The 22000-nt window shown below is 43.5% G+C and overlaps 1 protein-coding gene across 1 annotated transcript in view; it reads right to left on the bottom strand.

The window, feature by feature from the left end:
* The window catches only part of IGDCC3 (immunoglobulin superfamily DCC subclass member 3), a 256502-nt gene that overhangs the window by 107070 nt on the left and 127432 nt on the right, over positions 1 to 22000 (bottom strand). The window contains exon 3 of the mRNA XM_040341485.1: positions 4944 to 5088. Within this exon, the coding sequence (XP_040197419.1) occupies positions 4944 to 5088 (145 nt within the window). The remainder of the gene's footprint in view (positions 1 to 4943; positions 5089 to 22000) is intronic.

The raw sequence follows: 22000 nt of genomic DNA, 5'->3' as shown, positions 1-22000 counted from the left end.
GCCGACGCATATCTACGTTAGACAGTCGGCAAGTGTAACCCACCAAACCAAAGATCTGTCCAAGGACATCAGGGACAAGATTCTAGACCTGCACAAGGCTGGAATGGGCTACAAGACCATCAGCAAGAAGCTTGGTTAGGAGGAGACAACTGTTGGAGCGATTTTTCATAAATGGAAGAAATACAAAATAACCATCGATCGCCCTCGGTCTGGAGCTCCATGCAAGATTTTGCCTCATGGGGTGAGGATGGTTATGAGAGAAGTGAGGGATCCGCTCCACCCAGAACTAGACGGGGGAGCTTGTGAATGATCTCAAGGCAGTTGGGACCACTGTCACCATACAAGCCATTGGTAACACAATACACCACCATGGATTGAATTTCTGCAGAGCCTGCAAGGTCCTCCTCCTCAGGAAGACACATGTACAGGACCATTTGAAGTTTGCCAATGAACATCTAAGGCCTCGTACACACGACCAAGTTTCTCGGCAAAAACCAGCAAGAAACTTGCTGTTTTTTTGTTTTTTTTTTTGCAGAGGAAACCGGTCGTGTGTACCCTTTTCGACGAGGAAACTGTCGAGGATCCCGTCGAGCCAAAAAGAGAGCATGTCTTCTTTTTCCTCGACGGGAATGGAGAAATTTGGCTCGCCGAGATCCTCGACAGCCTAACAAGGAACTTGACGAGCAAAACGATGTGTTTCGCCCGTCGAGTTTCCCGGTCGTGTGTACGAGGCTTGATGATTCAAAGAAGGATTGGGAGAAAGTGCTGAGGTCAGACCAAAATTGAGCTCTTTGGCATTAATTAAGCCTCGTACACACGCTCGGTTTTCTCGGCAAGAACGAGCAAGAAAACGGCTGGCAGAGCTTTCTTGCCGAGTATACCGAGCGTGTGTACGAGGCTTTCAGGTTTCTCATCAAGAAAACTGCCAATGATCTTGACGATAAAAATAGAAAACCTGCTCTTTATTTTCTCGTCGTGATTCTCGGCAGTGTTTTCCTGCCGAGAAACCAGAGCGTCTGTATATTTACCTGTCGCCGTAGAAACCCACGCATGCTCAAAATTACTTCCAAGGAATAGGTAGGGTGAAGCAAGATGGCGGCGACGGCATCGAATGTGACGAGCGCATGCTCGTCATACTCGATGAAGTCACCGCGTTCATGCCATTCAAAAGAACAATGGTTCTTTTGAATGGAGTGTCTGTACACTTGGCCGGCACGAGAATCTTGCCAAGAATCTCGTCAGGAAAAAACAACGTTTTTTCCTGACGAGATTCTGGCCCGTGTGTACAGGAGGAAGGAAAAGTGCTGACTATCACCCTAAAATTTGTAAAGTGGGTTTTCATTAATTCAAATATTTCCGAATTAACAAATATGTCGAATTCTGTCGAGAAACAAATTGCACATGTCCATTGACTAGTGTACAGATATCACTAATCATTAACCACTTGCCGACCAGCCGCCGTCGTTTTATGGCGGCAGGTCGGCTCCCCTGCGCGAGAGCCGACGTTATATTACGTGCTCTCGCACAGGGGAGCCGACCTGCCGCGGCTGGTCGGCAACTGGTTAATGATTAGTGATTTCTGTACACTAGTCAATACTCGCCCCCGACTCCTGTGCGCGTGTACAGATCGAGAACCGGGAGCTGTGTGTGTAAACCCACAGCTCCCGGTCCTGTCAGGGAGAGAAATGCTGATCTTCTGTTCATACAATGTATGAACAGAAGATCGGTCATTTCCCCTAGTGAGGCCACCCCCCTACAGTTAGAACACACCCAGTGAACATACTTAACCCCTTCCCCGCCCCCTAGTGTTAACCCCTTCACTGCCAGTGGCATTTTTATAGTAATCCAATGCATTTTTATAGCACTGATCGCTATAAAAATGCCAATGGTCCCAAAATGTGTCAAAAGTGTCCGTAATGTCGCAGTACCGAAAAAAATCACTGATCGCCGCCATTACTAGTAAAACAAAAAGTATTAATAAAAATGCTATAAAAATACCCCCTATTTTGTAAACGCTATAACTTTTTCGCAAAGCAATCAATAAACGCTTATTGCAATTTTTTTACGAAAAATATGTAGAAGAATACGTATCGCCCTAAACTGAGGAAAAAAATGTTTTTTTTATATATTTTTGAGGGATATTTATTATAGCAAAAAGTAAAAAATATTAATTTTTTTTTAAATTGTCGCTCTATTTTTGTTTATGGCTCAAAAACTAAAAACCGCAGAGGTGCTCAAATACCACCAAAAGAAAGCTCTATTTGTGGGGAAAAAAGGACGCCAATTTTGTTTGGGAGCCACGTCGCACGACCGCGCAATTATCAGTTAAAACGACGCAGTGCCGAATCGCAAAAAGTGCTCTGGTCTTTGACCAGCAATATGGTCCGGGGGTTAAGTGGTTAATCAAAGCACAAACCATCCTCCCACTGCTATATAATCAATACAGAGCATAATGCAGATGACATTGATTACACAACGTCTCAGTCTCTAGAGAGATCAATCCCAATGTCCCTGATCATGGAGGTCACAGGGCCCACCTACATAATTCCCAACAATCGGCAATCTAAACCATGACAGCTGCCTAATCCACACAACTATTTCACATGTTTTTTGTAGGCCATGTCAAAAATATTTAGAGGTTAAATGATAACTTTTTATTGGCTAACTTAACCACTTAAGGACCCCTTCATGCCGATATACGTTGGCAGAATGGCACAGCTGGGCACATCCACGTACCTTTACGTGTCTCTTTAAGCCCAGCCGTGGGGTCACGAGCGCGCCGGTCCTAAGCTCCGTGACCGCGCCCGCGGGACCCGATCGCCGTCGGTGTCCCGCGATCGGTCATCGGAGCTGAAGAACGGGGAGAGGTGTGTGTAAACACACCTTCCCTGTTCTTCGTTGTGGCAGTGTCATTGATCGTCTGTTCCTTGATATAGGGAAAGACGATCAGTGACGTCACACGTCCAGCCCCGCCCCCCTACAGTAAGAAACACATATGAGGTCACACTTAACCCCTAAAGTGCCCCCTAGTGGTTAACTCCTAAACTGCAATTGTCATTTTCACAGTAATCTTTTATAGCATTTTTTGCTGTGAAAATGACAATGGTCCCAAAAATGTGTCCGCCATAATGTCGCAGTCACGAAAAAAAATCCAATACCTATAATTTAATAGTTAGTAATAGTGAAGTTATTATTAGTTAGTTATTATTTCAGATTTTCAAATTTTCTAATTTTAGGGATTTATGAATTTTCTAATTTACGAATTTTTGAATTTACAAATTTACAAATTTTTGAATGAACAAATTTACGAATTTACAAATTTACGAATTTTTGAATGAACAAATTTACGAATTTACAAATTTACGATTTTACAAATTTACGAATTTTTAAATTAACAAATTTACGAATTTACAAATGTATGATTTTACAAATTTATGAATTTTAATATTTAAAAATTCTAAAATTTTCTAATTAACGAATTAATGAATTTTCTAATATTCGAATTTACGAATATTCAGAAAGATTTGTTAAACGGGTTTTCGTTAATTTGGATATTTCCCATTGCACATGTCTACACACTATTGCTATTGGGCTTTACTACAGGTACATACAACCAAAATACACATATGTGGTATCAAATTGTTTGAATTGTTCTTTGGTGATTGGTAGTAGCAAGAAATATAGAGCTACATTAAAACAAATAATAATAATAATAATAATAATAATATTTTTCTATTTTGGGCCAGTTTTCCTTTTGAAAAAAAAAAATACAAAATAAATCAGGGGATATGCATAAGTGTTTACTTTAAAAAAGTAAAAAAGCCCAATTTGTCCTGAAAAAAACTAACACGGGTCAAAGTTGCAAATTTGTGCTTAGGAATTTAGGGCCAGATCCACAAAAACCCGCCGTAACTTAACTTTTGCCATTTAAGTTACACCGCCGCAAAATCTCTACCTAAGTGCCCGATCCACAAAGCACTTACATAGAAATTTTGAGCGGTGTAACTTAAATCCATCCGGCGCAAGGCGTTCCTAATCTAATGGGGCGAGTCCCATTTAAATTAGGCGCGCTCCCGCGCCGGACGTACTGCGCATGCTCCCGACGTCATTTTCCCGACGTGCATAGCACTTTTTTACGTTACGCAGAGTTTTGTGAATTGCGCCGGGTAAAAAAAGTTGCGTCGGGAAAAAAAAAATAAAAAAAAATAAAAATAACAGCGTCGCGGTTAAGAAGGGTCTACTTTTACAAGGTGTAAATAGTTTACACTTTGTAAAAGCAGCCCTAATTTTACACATGCAACTTAATACTTACGGAGAAAAAACGAAGCGTAAAAGCTTTGTGGATCTCCGTAAGTGCTAATTTGCATACCCGAGGCGGCATTTCGACTCAAAATGCCCCCAACGGCGGATGCGGTACTGCATCCTAAGATCCGGCAGTGTAAGTCCCTTACACATGTCGGATCTTCTGCCTAACTATGGAAAACTGATTCTATGGATCAGTTCCAAAGATAGAAACAGTGATACGACGGCGTATCCCTTTTGAGGATCTGGCCCTTAGATTTGTTTTACCCTTAGGTGTGAAGGGGTTAAAGCGGCTGTAAACCCTTACATACACCCAGTGAAGTGACTGGCCTCCGGTGATATACACAGACACAAAACAAAATAACCCTACATAAGTTGTACCGGTTTATCTGCAGTATTCCCTCCTCTACAGCTGTTCAAAGGCCAGAATTTATACAGCTTGTCCAAGCTTTCAGAAAAAAACGGGGCGGGGAGCTTAAAATTCACACTCTGCGGTGCTCAGTGAGCAGAGTTTTGAGCCCTAACTAGAGGGAAAGTCGATAGTTAACATGGTAGAAAATTCTGTTACTACAGTACCGATGGGTTCACAAACCAATACTTGTTAGGACTATGTCATTGGGCAACCCGTCGTCCCCATTTACCTTGGGTGCTTTGTGTCTATCAATTCTTCATTTCGTTGCCATACAATCTGCGGTTCCGGCACTCCACGGATCTGGCACTGAAATCTGGCCACGCCACCTTCTTCCAGAGTCGTGTCTCGGGGGAAGATGTGAAAATCCAGAATGGCTGTTGGAAGAGAGAAGATGTACATAAAGAAGAATTAATTCTACAACTTCAAAAGTTTAAGTTCCACCCATAAATATAACATTACATCAGTAGTTTTAAAAAAATGTCATTAGTCCTTTAAGAACATTTTTTTTTTTTTAAGATGCCTTCAAAGTGTTGTTGCTAGGCAGAATAGTTAATCTTCCCACTTCCTGCACCTAGGTGCTTAAGCTTCCTAACCTACACCGCACAGACTCCTGGGAATGTAGTGGGTGTAACTTTCCAGCAGTCTGTGCATTCCCCAGTCTCGAAGAATCATGTGACTTGGACAGTACAGGTGCTGAAACCTGATCTGAAACCAATTACACTGCTTGTGCAGCACTGAGCATGTGCGAGATCTGCAAGGCTGAAATCCAGGAAGTCATACAGTCTGGCTTCATGATGCCCACACTTAAGATGGCCCCAGTCAATTTCTATTTTATAAAGTGTCTAAATGCTGTAACAACCTAACAAAACGGACCTTAGTTTACAGACTAACTTTACTAGAATACATTAAGCTTGTGTATTACAGGGGTATTTATATTTAAAAAGTGAAATTGTGGCCGGAACTCCGCTTTAAATAAATCAATTGGGTAGACAAATACATGAATCATTTCACAGAATAATACACAAATTCATTCATAATAATAAACGAATAATTTCACATAATAAAAGAATAAATAAATAAATCATAATTGTAATAAATTAATAATTCCTCATAAAAAATGAAAAAAATGTACATAATAATAAATACATAAATAAACAAACAAATAATTTCACATAATAAATAAATGAAAACATTAATTGAATTATGGCCATAATAAGTGAATCATTTCACATAATAATAAATGAATAAATAAATAAATCATAATCATATTAAAGTAATTTCACATAATAAATAAATACACATATAAAAAAAATGAATAAATAAACAAATAATAAATACATAAATCAATTCACATCACAAAGCTGCTTATACAGGCATTTGAGTTATTTTTTTTTTTTTCTCTCTGCCTCTAAACATTCCTCTGTGTTAGCCTATAATAGGGGTTGATTTACTAAAGGCAAAAAGACTCTGCACGTTGCAAAGTGCAGTTGCACTCCGCAAGAGCTGATGTTCCAGAGCTTAGTAAATGAGGTTGCAAAGAATACCTAATCACGTGCAAGGAAAATAAAATAAAGAACAGCATTTTTGCTTGCACGTGATTGGACAATGGAAGTCAGCAGAGCTTCCCCTCATTTAACTAAGCTCCGGAGCAACTGCACGTGCGGAGCACACTTGCACTTTGCAAAGTGCATAGTCTATTTGCCTTTAGTAAATCAAAACTCTCACATCCTGAAGAATATATTTTTTACGCTAAATGCTCCTAAATGCATGTTTATAAGTGTTTGTCATTTTTAATATAATTAAAGAAAATGAAAAAAAAAACCTCTAAAATAGTTTAAAATAATAAAAAAAAAATGTAACAATTGAATAGCATTTTATAAAATAACATAAATAATATAATTGTCATAATATTGATAATAAAAATCAATATATATATATATATATATATATATATATATATATATATATATATATATATATATATATATATATATATATATATACATACACATATATATATATATATTATATATATATTGATTTTTATTATCAATATTATGACAATTATATTATTTATGTTATTTTATAAAATGCTATTCAATTGTTACATTTTTTTTTTATTATTTTAAACTATTTTAGAGTTTTTTTTTTATTTATATACACATACAAGGGGAGAGAGAATTTTTTTATTATTAACCACTTCAGCCCTGGACCATTTGGCTGGCCAAAGACCAGAGCACTTTTTGCGATTCTGCACTGCGTCGCTTTAACTGACAATTGCGCGGTCGTGTGACGTGGCTCCCAAACAAAATTCACGTCCTTTTTTTCCCCCACAAATAGAAAAAAAAGCAATATTTTTAACTTTTTGCTATGATAAATATCCCCCAAAAATATATAAAAAAAAAAGTTTTTTTCCTCAGTTTAGGCCGATACGTATTCTTCTACATATTTGGTAAAAAATATTGCAATAAGCGTTTATTAATTGGTTTGCGCAAAAGTTATAGCTTCTACAAAATAGGGGACTGTTTTATGGCATTTTTATTAATATTTTTTACTAGTTATGGCGGCGATCTGCGATTTTTATCGTGACTGCGACATTATGGCGGACACATCGGACACTTTTGACACCATTTTGGGACCATTGTCATTTTTACAGCGATCAGTGCTATAAAAATGCACTGGTTACTGTAAAAATTACACTGGCAGTGAAGGGGTTAACCACTAGGTGGCGCTGCAGGGGTTAAGTGTTCCCTAAGAAGTGATTCTAACTGTTTGTGGGCGTGGCTACACGTGACACGTCACTGATGACCTTGCCGACCGCAATTGCGGGCCTCCCGGGAACATTAAGTCCCGGGAAATGCGGCCGCACTCGAGAGGCACGTGGCGTTTCAAATGGACGTACCTGTAAGCCAATCTGCCTGCCCGTGCCATTCTACCAACGTACATCGGCGTGCGGCGGTCGGCAAGTGGTTAACATGACAGTTTTTTTTTTTGCTATTGGTTTTGGTGTCTGGTGTCTGAAGCCTTTTTTTTTTGCTATCAAGTGTGTCTGAAGCCTTATGCCCGTACACACGATCAGAAATTCCGACAGCAAATGTCCGATGTGAGCTTTTGAACGGAAATTCCGACCGTGTGTAGGCCCCATCTGATTTTTGCTGTCGAAATTCACGCGAACAAAAGCTTGAGAGCTGGTTCTCAAATTTTCTGATGGAAAAAATTCCTATGGGGAAAATGCGATCGTCTGTGGCAATTCCGACTCGCAAAATTCTGACGCATGCTCGGAATCAATTCGACGCATGTTAGGAAGCATTGAACTTAATTTTCTCGGCTCGTCGTAGTGTCGTACGTCACTGCGTTCTTGACGGATGAAAGTTCAGAGAAATTTTGTGTGGCCGTGTGCAGGGCAGGACTTGGGGTGGTGGGGGCCCCTGGGCTTATTAATCGAAGGGGCCCCCTGGGGGTGGGTGGGTTGTTACCGCCGACCGTTCATAGTTGTTAAGGGGGAGGTGGGGGGGCTGGATCCGCCGGCTGACCCATTGAAGTTGTTGATGGGGGGGGCAGTGCGCCGACCGATCATACTTGTTGAACTGGGGGGGGGGATCTGCCGACTGACCGATCAAATTGTTGAGCGGGGGGGCAGCCACTAGTTGGACTTTACCTCTTCCCAGGGCCGCCTTCAGTAATTTTGGGGCCTCTGACACAGCTGCTGTGAAGGGGCCCCCTGGAGCATCGAAATTGCGGGGGGGGCTGGGGCCTGCCGAGAATTACATCCATCCACCGAAGTTGTTGGGGGGGCGAGGATTACATCCATGCGCCAAAGTTGTTAAGCGGGGTGGGGGGTTCAGAAATTGCCACGATTGCTGCGAACGGGGGAGGGGGCTTGCCGCGATTGGGCCCAATGGTAAGTCCGGCCAGGGCCGTCTTAATAGCATCATGGGCCCCTGGGCAAGGTAATGCTCTGGGGCCCCTACAATGATGATAGTGCAGCTAAACAGACATCAAGTAGGTAGGCGGCAGACTGCCTCCGATGTGTATCTATCACTCTCAGTGCCATCACGGGCTCCCAATTTCGGGGGAAGTGTGGGCTCAAGGACCACACTGCAGGGGCCCCCCATGAAGTCGGGGCCCCTGGGCAGTGCCCAGGAGTGCCCTCTCATTAAGACAGCCCTGAGTCCGGCCTTGGCCCTGTGTATGCAAGCCAAGCTTGAGCGGAGTTCCGTCAGAAAAGCCAGCCAAGGTTTTTTTTCCGACAGGAAGATCCGATTGTGTGTACGCGGCATTACAGTCACAAAACGGACATCACAGCATGATCAGCCACCTCTGCCAGTCTCATGCCATCTTCTTTTCTTGGCACTACAACCCTTACCTGTGAAAACAGATATAACTTTTGTTTTTTTCTTGCTTGGTAGTTTTGTAAAGTCAATTGAATGTCTAAAAAAACAAAAGCTTGTAAATCAATAAACAGTCCAAACAGGTTAAGTTTAGCTGTGGGGGCCAAACCTGAAGCTCTTTTTTTTATTTGAAGTGAGTAGATGTGAAGATATGTTGTTTTTCTTACTGTATTTCTTTGCTGGCGTATTGCTTTCCCCGACATCGCCTGCAGAGTCTGTGTAAATTTTTAATGAAAGATATTTTATGATTTTTTTTTTTTGCCCAAAATAGTTCTGTTATTTTCCAGCAGCAATTTCAAATGTAATGATTTTATATAAATATATATACCGGTTGAGTTGGAAATACTACAGGTAACCGTTCTCTGCAGGTCATTTCAACGCCAACCCTAGTTCTCAAGTCTCCGGTAACGATCAATTTTTCATGAGCATACTTTAATATTTTTGTCTTTGTGACCCTTTCTTAAGTAATTAAAACCCAGAAAGGTTCTACAAGATTTCTTCTGCACACTCTCTCCTAAACAATAAACCAATAGCCAGATTCAGAAAGACTGGCTTATCTTTGTGCAGGCGTAGCGGTATCGCATTTACGCTACGCCGCTGTAAGTTAGAGAGGCAAGTGCTGTATTCACAAAGCACTTGCCTCCTAAGTTACGGCGGCGTCGCGTAAATGGGCCGGCCTAAGCGCGCCTAATTCACATGTGGAACAGGGGGGCGTGTTTTATGTTAATGATTCGTGACCCAACGTGATTGACGTTTTTAACGAACGGCGCATGAGCAATCTGTGGACATATCCAGTGTGCATTGCTCCAAAGTACGCCGCAAGGATGTATTGGTTTCGACGTGAACGTAAACTACGTCCAGCCCCATTCACGGACGACTTACGCAAACGACGTAAAATTTTCAAATTCGACGCGGGAACGACGTCCATACTTAACATTGCTAGGCCAGCTATTTGTTCGACTAACTTTACGCCTAAAACGCCTTACGTAAACGGCGTATCTTTACTGCGACGGGCAAGCGTACGTTCGTGAATAGCGTATCTCGCTGATTTACGTATTCTAGGCGTAAATCAGCGTTCACAGCCCCTAGCGGCAGGCGGAACTAGAACAGCTAAGATACGACGGCGCAGGCAGTCGTATCTTAGCTACATTTAAGTGTATCTCAATTTAAGAATACACTTAAATGTACGACGGCGCAGATTCAGAGTTACGGACGGCGTATCTACTGATACGCCGGCGTAACACTCTCTGAATCCGGCTACAAGACTTCTTTTCTCACACAGGCCCTAATCCAAAGGTCCAGAGCCTTCACAAAATCTCTCACAAGCAATGAAACCAATACTTCTTCTCTCATACGGCCCTCATCTAAGGATCCAGAGCCTCAGATTCTCTCTCAAAACAGTAAAACCAAGATCTCTTCTCTCACACAGCCCTAATCTAAAGGCTCAGAGCCTTCACATACTCTGACCTAAACAATAAAAACTCAATAAAGGTTCTAACAAGACTTAAAGCAGAGGTCCCCCCATTTAAAAAAAAAAGCCAGCAGCTACAAATACTGCAGCTGCTGACATTTAATAAATGGGCGCTTACCTGTCCAGCGCGCACTGCGATGTCGGCAGCCGAGGCCGAGCAATCGTTCGTCCTTGGCTGCCCCCTCCTCAGTGAGGTAATCAGGAAGTGATTACTGGTCCCCGCTGTCTTTTGGGACCAGTGTGTTTCCCAGACAGCGGGGTGGGACGCGAAGGGGCGTGACTCCCGCGGGAGGGCTATTTCCCGGAAGTGAGTGCAAATACCTGTATTATACAGGTATCTGCACCCCCCCCCTGAAAGGTGCACATGTGACACCGGAGGGGGGGAGGGGGTTTCCGAAAAGCGGAGGTTTGCTTTTTGTGTGGACCTCCGCTTTAAGGATCCGGAGCCTTCACATACTCTCTCTAAACCATAAAATCAAGACCTCTTTTCTCAACAGAGCCTTCACATATTCTCTCTAAACAATAAAACCAAGACCTCCTCCCTCCTACAACTTAATCTGAGCCTCGTACACACGACTGAGGAACTCGACTGGCGAAACACATTGTTTTGCTCGTCGAGTTCCTTGTTAGGCTTTTCTCCATTCCAGTCAAGGAAATAGAAAATTTTGGCTCGTCGAGTTTCTCGACAGTTTCCTCGACGAAAATGTACACATGACCGGTTTCCTCCTCGGCAAAAAAAAAGTTTCTTGCTGGTTTTTGCCGAGAAACTCGGTCATGTGTACGAGGCCTAAGGGTTCAGAGTCAGAGCCTTCAAACATTCTCTCCTAAGCAATAAAACAAAGCCATCCTCTTTTACACAGACCAATCCTAATGGCATGTGCCTTCCCTTACTTTCTCCTAAGAAATAAAACCAATACTTCTTCTCTCATGCATCCCTAATCCCAATGGTCCACAGCAGCCATTCTCAACCAGGGTTCTTTGGAACCCTAGGGTTCCTCCAGAGGTAGCTAGGGGTTCCTTGAGCTGTGACTGATTTACCTCCTATTTTAATGGTGCCTACATAGTTCTGAGACAATGCCACTTGGATGAGCCAGTGGTATGACACCAATTATCTTTATAGCTCTCTGTAAGGGGGGTCATTCTTACCACCACTGTTAAAAAGGGCATTCTTCTCACTGAACACCAATGGAAAAGGCATTGTTCCCCCTGACCCCCAATTAATGTTTTTTTCAGGGGTTCCCTGAGACCTGAAATTTTAAGGGTTCCCCTGGGGTAAAGGGGCTGAGAAAGGCTGGTCTACAGCCTTCAAATATTCGCTCCTAAGCAAGAAAAACAGAGTTTTTTTCTCACACAACCCTAATCAAAGGTCTCAGAGCCATAATATACTCCCTCCTGAGTCCCAAGCAATAAAAACCCAACAAGAGTTAAACAAGATTTCTTCTCCTGCACAACTTAAACCTAAGGGGTCCAGCACCTTCACAAGCCCTCCCCTACACAAGCCTGACAGAGGGTTCTAACAATTTCCCACTTTATCCAGAATTTAAAAAAAGCTTTGTTTGGAATTCCACTTTAAACCACTTGCTGCCGGCCGTACGACTTTGTACGGCCGCAGTGTGTATGGCAATTGCCGGGAGGCCTTCTATTTACGGCCTCCAGCCACTGGGGGGCGCGCGAGCCTGCCGCATCACTGAGATGCGGATGCACGTGCCTGGCGGCCGCGATGTCCATCAGGCACCCGCGTTTGGCGTTACACAGACAAGTACGTGGATCTGTGTGTGTAAACACACAATCCACGTCCTGTGAGGCCTCGTACACACGACCGAGAAACTCGAACGGGCGAAAGCACATCGTTTTTTGCTCGTCGAGTTCCTTGTTAGGCTGTCGAGGATCTCAGCGAGCCAAATGTCCCCATTCCCGTCGAGGAAAAAGAAGACATGCTCTCTTTTTGGCTCGACGAGATCCTCGGCAGTTTCCTCGTAGAAAAGTGTACACACGACCGGGTTCCTCTGCAAAAAAAAAAAAAAAACCCCAGCAAGTTTCTTGCTGGTTTTTTGCCGAGAAACTCGATCGTGTGTACGAGGCCTCAGGGAGAGGAGACCGATGCTGTGTCCCCTTGTACATAGGGACACAGATCAGTCACCTCCCCAGTCAGTCCCCTTCCCCCACAGTTAGAAACACTAGGCAGGGTACACTTTTAAACCCCTTCCTCACCCCCTAGTGTTAACCCCTTCCCTGCCAGTCACATTTATACAGTAATTAGTGCATATTTATAGCACTGATCGCAGTATAAATGTGAATGGTGCCAAAAATGTGTCAAAAGTGTCCGATGTGTCCGCCATAATGTCGCAGTCCCAATAAAAATCACAGATCGCCGCCATTACTAGTAAAAAAATAATAATAAAAAATAATAATAATTATGTCCCTTATTTTGTAGGCGCTATAACTTTTGCGCAAACCAGTCGCTTATTGCGATTTTTTTTTTTTACCAAAAATATGTAGAATACGTATCGGCCTAAACTGAGGATTTTTTTTTTTTTTTTTTTTTTTTTAATTGGGCTATTATTATTATAGCAACAAGTAAAAAATATTGAATTTTTTTTCAAAATTTACGCTCTTTTTTTGTTTATAGCGCAAAAAATAAAAAACGCAGAGGTGATCAAATACCACCAAAAGAAAGCTCTACTTGTGGGGAAAAAAGGGACGTCAATTTTGTTTGGGAGCCACGTCGCACGACTGCGCAATTGTGAGTTAAAGCGACGCAGTGCCGAAGCTGAAATTTCACCTAGGCAGGAGGGGGGTATATGTGCCCAGTAAGCAAGTGGTTTTAACAAATGATATTGGCCGCCATCTCGAACGAAGTTCCTATTATATAATATTTTCTACCCAAGGTACTATTTTTTTTCTTATTAAAAAACTCTGGAAAAACTCAACATTCTAAAGCCATTTTTGTGGAAAGTCTACTTCAGCTTTCAGCCTTTCTTGAAATGTACGCCAGCATTAGCTGCATACTAAATTTGTATACACAGCACAATAACTCAACTGTAGTCACACATTACCAAATCTAAATGCACACCAATCAAATTCACTCCATACTCACTGCTACCCCGCTGACATGAATACCCAAAGGCGACACTGTCATGCTTTGTGATTCAAGCCTAAGCAGCTCCCCTCAGTGTCACCTCCCGTTACTGTCACACCACAGGAGATGGGGGGGGGGGGGGGGGGGTAGCATGCTAACCTCTATAAAATGTCCCTAGGGAAGAAGCTCTCAGGTATTGTGCGGAAGTGAGAAATCGAGCTTCCTGTTTGTTTCTCCTCACACTTCGGTCTAGATGTTTGAAAATGTGAAAATGTCTTTTGCGTCCTTATTAATCGTCAACGCAAAGCTATTGCTGAAAGGGGGTTTTCTATAGCGATTTTCCTGTGAGATAAAATGTCAAAGAAACGGTACGGGGCTAGACGTTTGTCAATGAATATTCATTCTTGGGTGAATATTTGCAACCGTTTCTTGTACATAATTATTCAGCGCACACATGAACGCACCCAAATTTACACAGCATGCAAATGTATCTATATAATAGGCATACTTAACGGTCTTATGAGGTGGCAGTGCAGAATAAAATGTGTCTGTTGGAAATTTCAGGGTTCTAAAGACATAACATAGATGTAAACTAGGGTTGTCCAGATACCGATACTAGTATCGGTATCGGGACCGATACCGAGTATTTGCGGGAGTACTCGTACTTGCGCAAAATGCTCCCGATACCCTAAATAGAATACTTTTTTTGTATTTATCAACATGTCTATGAAAATTCTTTGAGTTTTTTACTACTGCGTGACAAGCAAATAAAACATTTTTATTCATTTTTACTCATTTTTATTCTTTTATAATGTCTTGAGTTAGAGTTCTTCATAATTCTAAAGAAAATATCCTTAGTCTGTATTGTGGTTTGAAAACTGTCACATGACATTTAAAAAAAGTATCGGTATTCGGTATCGGCGACTACATGAAAAAAAGTATCGGTACTTGTACTCGGTCCTAAAAAAGTGGTATCGGGACAAACCCTAATGTAAACCTTAACTAAATGATATGCAATTTGCTAAAAAAAAAAAAAAGGAAAAAATTATGTTACGCTAAGTAAATAGATACCAAACATGTCATGCTTTAACCACTTAAGACCTGGACCTTTAGGCAGGTAAAGGACCTGGCCAGTTTTTGCAATTCGGAACTGCGTCGCTTTAAACTGACAATTGCGTGCGACGTAACTCCCAAACAAAATTGGCGTCCTTTTTTCCCCACAAATACAGCTTTCTTTTGGTGGTATTTGATCACCTCTGCGGTTTTTATTTTTTGCGCTATAAACAATAGAAAAAAAAATAGAGCGATCATTTTGAAAAAAAATTCAATATTTTTTACTTTTTGCTATAATAAATATCTCCAAAAATATCTAAAAAAAAAAAAATTTTCCTCAGTTTAGGCCGATACGTATTCTTTCTCCCTTTTTTTGGTAAAAAAATCACAATAAGCGTTTTTATCGATTGGTTTGCGCAAAATTTATAGCGTTTACAAAATAGGGGATAGTTTTATTGCATTTTTATTCATTTTTTTTTTTTTACTACTAATGGCGGCGATCAGCGATTTTTTCCGTGACTGCGACATTATGGCAGACACTTCGGACAATTTTGACACATTTTTGGGACCATTGTCATTTTCACAGCAAAAAATTCTATAAAAATGCATTGTTTACTGTGAAAATGACAATTGCAGTTTGGGAGTTAACCACTAGGGGGCGCTGAAGGGGTTAAGTGTGACCTCATCTGTGTTTCTAACTGTAGGGGGGGGCGGGGCTGGACGTGTGACGTCATTGATTGTGTTTCCCTATAAAAGGGAACACACGATCGAGGACGCCGCCACAGTGAAGAACGGGGAAGCTGTGTTTGCACACAGCTTTCCCCGTTCTTCAGCTCCGGGGACCGATCGCGGGGACTCCAGCGGTGATCGGGTCCGTGGGGTCCTGCGGCCGCGGTCACGGAGCTTCGGACCGGGTCGTGGGCACGCGGCTGGGCACATAAAGAGGACGTACAGGTACGTGCTTGTGCCCAGCCGTGCCATTCTGCTGACGTATATCTGCAGGAGGGCGGTCCTTAAGTGGTTAAAATTGCATATGCACATGGAATAAGGCCAAACTACGGTACTTAAAAATCTCAATAGGCGACGCTTGAATTTTTTTACGAGTTTAGAGTTACAGAGGTAATCTGGCACTAGAATTATTGCTCTCACTCTGACGGTTCCCGGTGATACCTACTGTGTGTGGTGCGATCACCATTTACATATACGCGTAGGACCTACGTATGCGTTGGCATCTGCACATAAGCATGGGGGGGGGGCGCTTCAAATTCTAGAGATTAACAAGTCTAATCGTCGAACCCAAGCAGCGCGCTACTTGGGTTCGACGGTGGAACCGAGGGAACCGACTGACTGTGGATTACATAAGGCTGGGGCAGACACCCACTGTGGTGACTACTGCCTTAATCCTCAGCAACCTTGACTTCCCCTCCCCCTCTCTATACCTCACCATCTGCAGGCAGGGGGAAGTAATCAAACTCCCAGCTTGTGAAACCCTGAGCAGACCAGAACAAATAATCACTGCTCCCTTGATTACAGAAGGAGCCAAAAACGAAATTTACCCCTACATCCTACGCTAAGGTGGGTGCTACAAAAGTGGTAAAAAAATGTAAAATATAATAACATAAATAACAAGAAACGTTTTTTAACCACTTGCCTACAGGGAACTTTCACCCTCTTCCTGCTCAGGCCAATTTTGAGCTTTCAGCGCTGTCGCACTTTGAATGACAATTGCACGGTCATGCTACAACTGTAACCATGTCACATTTTTATAATTTTCTTCAACACAAATAGAGCTTTCTTTTGGTGGTGTTTAATCACTGCTGGGTTTTTTTTTTTTTTTCCCCCTAAAAAAATGACAGAAAATGTTGGAATTTTTCTCTCCTGCACTGGTGGGCACTGATAGCATCATGGATAGGTGACACTGATGGGCGGCACTAATGGGCATTGATTAAGCACTAATTCTGAGTGCGAAACGCGTTGGCTGTCCTGTCTTTGTGGTTGCAAGTGACTGTACATGTTCAGTTGAAAATAAAAGACAACTTTCTTTTTAAGTTAATTCCGGAGTGCGGCTGTCCATTTTCCTTCCTCCATCCTACTATTGCTACGGCATTGCCAGCACCTTGGTAATCAACCGTCCCTGATTGTATACAGGGCTCACCTGGAGCGGCAAAATCTCTCTCAATGGGCATTGATGGGTGGCACTGATATGTGGCACTGATGAGCACTGATAGGTGGCACTGATGGGTTGCACTGGTGGGCACTGATAGGCGTCATGGATAGGCGACACTGATGGGTGGCACTGATGGGCATTGATGGGTGGCACTGATGGGCATTGATGGGTGGCTCTGATAGGCATTGATGGGCAGCAATGATGGGCAGCAATGATAAGCGGCACTGATAGCCAGCACTGACTAGCATCACTAATGGGCACTGATTGGTGGCACTTGTGGGCACTGATTGCTGGCACTGGTGGGCACTGATTGCTGGCACTGGTGGCGTGTTATTGTAATCAGGGCACTGATGATCAGTGCCCTGATTACATGCCTTGATGTCCCCTGGGAGTAGATGCTGCTTATCGTCTCTCCTCGCCACACACTCTGTCAGTGTAATGCGGCGTACACACGATCAGTCCATCCGATGAGAATGGACCGATGGACCGTTTTCATTGGTTAACCGATGAAGCTGACTGATGGTCCGTCACGCCTACACACCATAGGTTAAAAAAAACGATTGTGTCAGAACGCGGTGAAGTAAAACACAACAACGTGCTGAAAAAAACGAAGTTCAATGCTTCCAAGCATGCGTCGACTTGATTCTGAGTATGCGCGGGTTTTTAACCGATGGTCGTGCCTACTAACGATCGGTTTTGACCTATCGGTTAGGAATCCATCGGTTAAATTTAAAGCAAGTTGGATTTTTTTTAACCTATGGTTAAATAACCGATGGCGCCCAAACACGATCGGTTTTGACCGATGAAAAGGGTCCATCAGACCATTCTCATCGGTTTAACTGATCGTGTGTACGCGGCATAAGACGTTGAGAGCTGATTACCGGCATCTCCGTGTTTACATGTGACCGGCTGTGATTGGACACAGCCGATCACATGGTTAAAGAGCCGTGGCCACGGCTCTTTACAGATATCGGGGTGGCACCGTGTCCTAGCAACAGTGCGCGGTGTTTGTCGCCATTCCACCAGCGGGCGCAACTTTGAAGCGTGACATGTTGGGTATCAATTTACTCTGCGTAACATTATCTTTCACAATATAAAAAAATTGGGCTAACTTTACTGTTGTCTTATTTTTTTACTCAAAAACTAGATTTTTTTCCAAAAAAAGTGCGCTTTTAAGACCGCTGCGCAAATACGATGTGACAAAAAGTATTGCAAAGACCGCCATTTTATCCTCTAGGTCTAGGGTGTTAGAAAAAAAAATGTATATAATGTTTGGGGGGTTCTAAGTAATATTCTAGCAAAAGAAAAAACAGTTTTTAACTTGTAAACACCAAATCTCAGAAACAAAAATCTACTACTGTATAAGCTTTAACATTTTAATGTAATTTCAAATGTTTTTGACTTATATTTAACCACTTAAGGACCCCTTCACGCCGATATACGTCAGCAGAATGGCACGGCCCTTTAAGCCCAGCCGTGGGGTCCGAAGCTCCGTGACCGCGGGACTCGTGGACCCGATCGCCGATGGAGTCCCGCGATCGGTCCCCGGAGCTGAAGAACGGGGAGAGCTGTGTGTAAACACGGCTTCCCCGTTCTTCACTGTGGCGCTGTCATTGATCGTGTGTTCCCTGATATAGGGAAACACAATCAATGACGTCACACCTACAGCCACACCCCCCTACAGTTAGAAACACAGATGAGGTCACACATAACCCCTTCAGCGCCCCCTTGTGGTTAACTCCCAAACTGCAATTGTCATTTTCACAGTAAACAATGCATTTTTAATGCATTTTTTTGCTGTGAAAATAACAATGGTCCCAAAAATGTGCCAAATTGTCCGAAGGGTCCGCCATAATGTCGCAGTCACGAAAAAAAATCGCTGATCGCCGCCATTAGTAGTAAAAACAAACAAAAAAAAAATGCAATAAAACTATCCCCTATTTTGTAAATGCTATAAATTTTGCGCAAACCAATCGATAAACGCTTATTGTGATAGGTAGAAGAATACGTATCGGCCTAAACTGAGTAAAAAAATTTTTTTTTTTTTTGGGGGGGGATATTTATATAGCAAAAAGTAAAAAATATTGATTTTTTTTTTCAAAATTGTCGCTCTATTTTTGTTTATAGCGCAAAAAAATAAAAACCGCAGAGGTGATCAAATACCACCAAAAGAAAGCTCTATATGTGGGAAAAAAAAGTCCGCCAATTTTGTTTGGGAGCCACGTCGCACGACCGCGCAACTGTCAGTTAAAGCGACGCAGTGCCGAATCGCAAAAACTGGCCAGGTTCTTTAGCTGCCTAAAGGTCCGGGTCTTAAGTGGTTAATGTTACTGTCCACCCATAGTGATGGTTATAAATGAACGCAGCTTGGGAGGTACTTTTAACATATTCACACAGCAATGATTCTAAGGACGTGTGTAGAATCCTAGGAGCGGTAAGCCCTGTGCTGCATGGTGACACAGGGGCCAATGGGCACTTTCGGAGATCAGTGATGCCCTAGCGACAAGAGAGGCCAATCTCTGATCTCTGCCCAGTTACAGGGTCTCGTTTGACAACCCTGCCAAGCAGATGAGTTTCCAGCATGACTGGGAAGCAGCCTTGGGATTTGACCTACATTTCACCGGAGCGGGATTAATGTGGCTCGCGCAGAAAATCCAGAGGAACCAGTGCCACTCGCAACCTCTGCCCAGTGGATATTAGTCGAGAAGGGGTTAACCCCTCCACTGCCAGAACAAATCATGCCAGCATCTCACTTGAACAGATACAACGCTAAAACCATTCGCTGGTTTCTTTGGGTTCCTCTGTTGGGCATTGGCCCAGATTCAGGTACATTTGCGTTTTATTTGCGGAGGCACAGGGCAACGATTTTGCCCTGCGCCCACGCAAATATTTTGCGCTGCCCTCGATTCACGGAGCAGTAGCTCGGTAAATTCTGAGGGCGCGCCGGCAAAATTGCCCGGCGTAAGCGCGCGGAATGTAAATGATCCCGCGGGGGCGGGAATCATTTAAATTAGGCGCGCTCCCGCGCCGAGCGTAGAGCGCATGCTCCGTCGGGAAACTTTCCCGACGTGCATTGCGGCAAATGACGTCGCAAGGACGTCATTTGCTTCAAAGTGAATGTGAATGGCGTCCAGCGCCATTCACGAATCACTTACGCAAACGATGTAAAATTTGAACGTCGCGACGCGGGAAGGGCGGTATACTTTAGCATTGGCTGCCCCTACTAGTAAGGGCAGACTTACGCTAAAGACGCCATACGGAAAATCCGTAACTTGCGTACGCAGGGCCCACGCAACTTTATGAATCGATGGCCCGGATTCAAAGAGATCTGCGCTCTATTTGCGGAGGCGCAGGGCAACGATTTTGCCCTGCGCCCCCGCAAATATTTTGCGCTGCCCTCGATTCACGGAGCAGTAGCTCCGTAAATTGCGAGGGCGCGCCGGCAAAATTGCCCGGCGTAAGCGCGCGCAATGTTAATGATCCCGCCGGGGCGGGAATCATTTAAATTAGGCGCGTTCCCGCGCCGATCGTAAAGCGCATGCGCCGTCGGGAAACTTTCCCGACGTGCATTGCGGCAAATGACGTTGCAAGGACGTCATTTGCTTCAAAGTGAACGTGAATGGCGTCCAGCGCCATTCACGTATCACTTACGCAAACGGCGTGAAATTCACGACGCGGGAACGGAGGGTATACTTTAGCATTGGCTGCCCCTACTATTAGAAGGGGCAGCCTTACGCTAAAGACGCCGTACGGAAACTCCGTAACTTGCGTACGCAGGGCCCGCGCAACATTGTGAATCGGTGTAAGTATGCAATTTGCATACTATACGCTGACCACAATGGGAGCGCCCCCTAGCGATCAACGCAAGAATGCAGCCTAAAATCTGCGTGGCATAAGAGCCTTATGCCATGCAGATTTTAGGCTGCAGTCGGCGTAACGAGTTCTCTGAATCAGGAGAACTCGTTACGCCGGCGCAAGTCAGCAATTGCGCTGCGTAACTATGGTTACGCAGGCGCAATTGCTTACTGAATCTGGGCCGGTGTTAGTATGCAATTTGCATACTATATGCTGATCACAATGGGAGCGCCCCCTAGCTTGCTTACTGAATCTGGGCCATTGTTTTTATAACGATTTCCTACACTGATATTTGCCTTGTGCTGTGTACAAAATGAAACAATTATTAGTATAAATGTTTTTTTTTTTTCCAGACTAGAAAATCCAATTGGAAAAATTGGGTTAGCAAATTGAATTGCTTTTTTTTTTCATAATTAAAGTAGAAATTAAGATTTTCAATTTCACCCTACTGTGCATGCGTGAATGGCCTGGTGGCGGGGAAAGGAAGAGAGGGGGGAAAACTTCTGGGTGATCTTTACTGTGGCAAAAGGTGCCAAATATGACACCGGAAGGGGGGGGGGCAGATAAGCGGAGCTTTCACTTTTGGGTGGAGCTTTGCTTAAACTAACGAATCTGAAAGCAAAACAAATGTTTCCTATGTGCACATCTCCAGTATGGATTATTTTTGGAGAATAGGGATATTGGGCCAGATCCACGTAGACCGGGCGCAACTTAACTTTCCCGATTTAAGTTACACCGCCGCAATTTTTCCAAGTTAGTGCCCGATCCACAAAGCACTTACCTGGAAATTTGCAGCGGTGTGACTTAAATCCATCCGGCGCAAGGCGGGCCCAATTGAATGGGGCGAGTCCCATTTAAATTAGGCGCGCTCCTGCGCCGGACGTACTGCGCATGCTCCGTCGGGTAAATTACCCGACGTGCATTGCGCTAACTGACGTCGCACCGACGTCATTTTCTTAGACGTTAACGTAAATGGCGTCCAGCGCCATTCACGGACGTCTTACGCAAATGACGTTGATGTTTAAATTTCGACGCGGGAACGACGGCCATACTTAACATGGCTTAAGAGAACTAGGGCTCAGCCCTAGTTTTACGCGGCGTAACTCGACGGAAACGACGTAGATTTAAATAGACGGGCCGTTCGGGACGTTCGGGGATCGCCCGCAATGGCCTCGCCACCTAGCGGCCGGCCTAGAATTGCATCCTTAAGATCCGACAGTGTAATTCAATTACACCTGTCGGATCTTAGGGCTAGCTATGCGTAACTGAT

The sequence above is a fragment of the Rana temporaria genome, chromosome 3 (assembly GCF_905171775.1).
Source record: "Rana temporaria chromosome 3, aRanTem1.1, whole genome shotgun sequence".
Classification (NCBI taxonomy): Eukaryota; Metazoa; Chordata; class Amphibia; order Anura; family Ranidae; genus Rana; species Rana temporaria.
The sequence above is the reverse complement of the archived record's forward strand: the minus strand, read 5'-3'. Positions and strand labels throughout refer to the sequence as shown.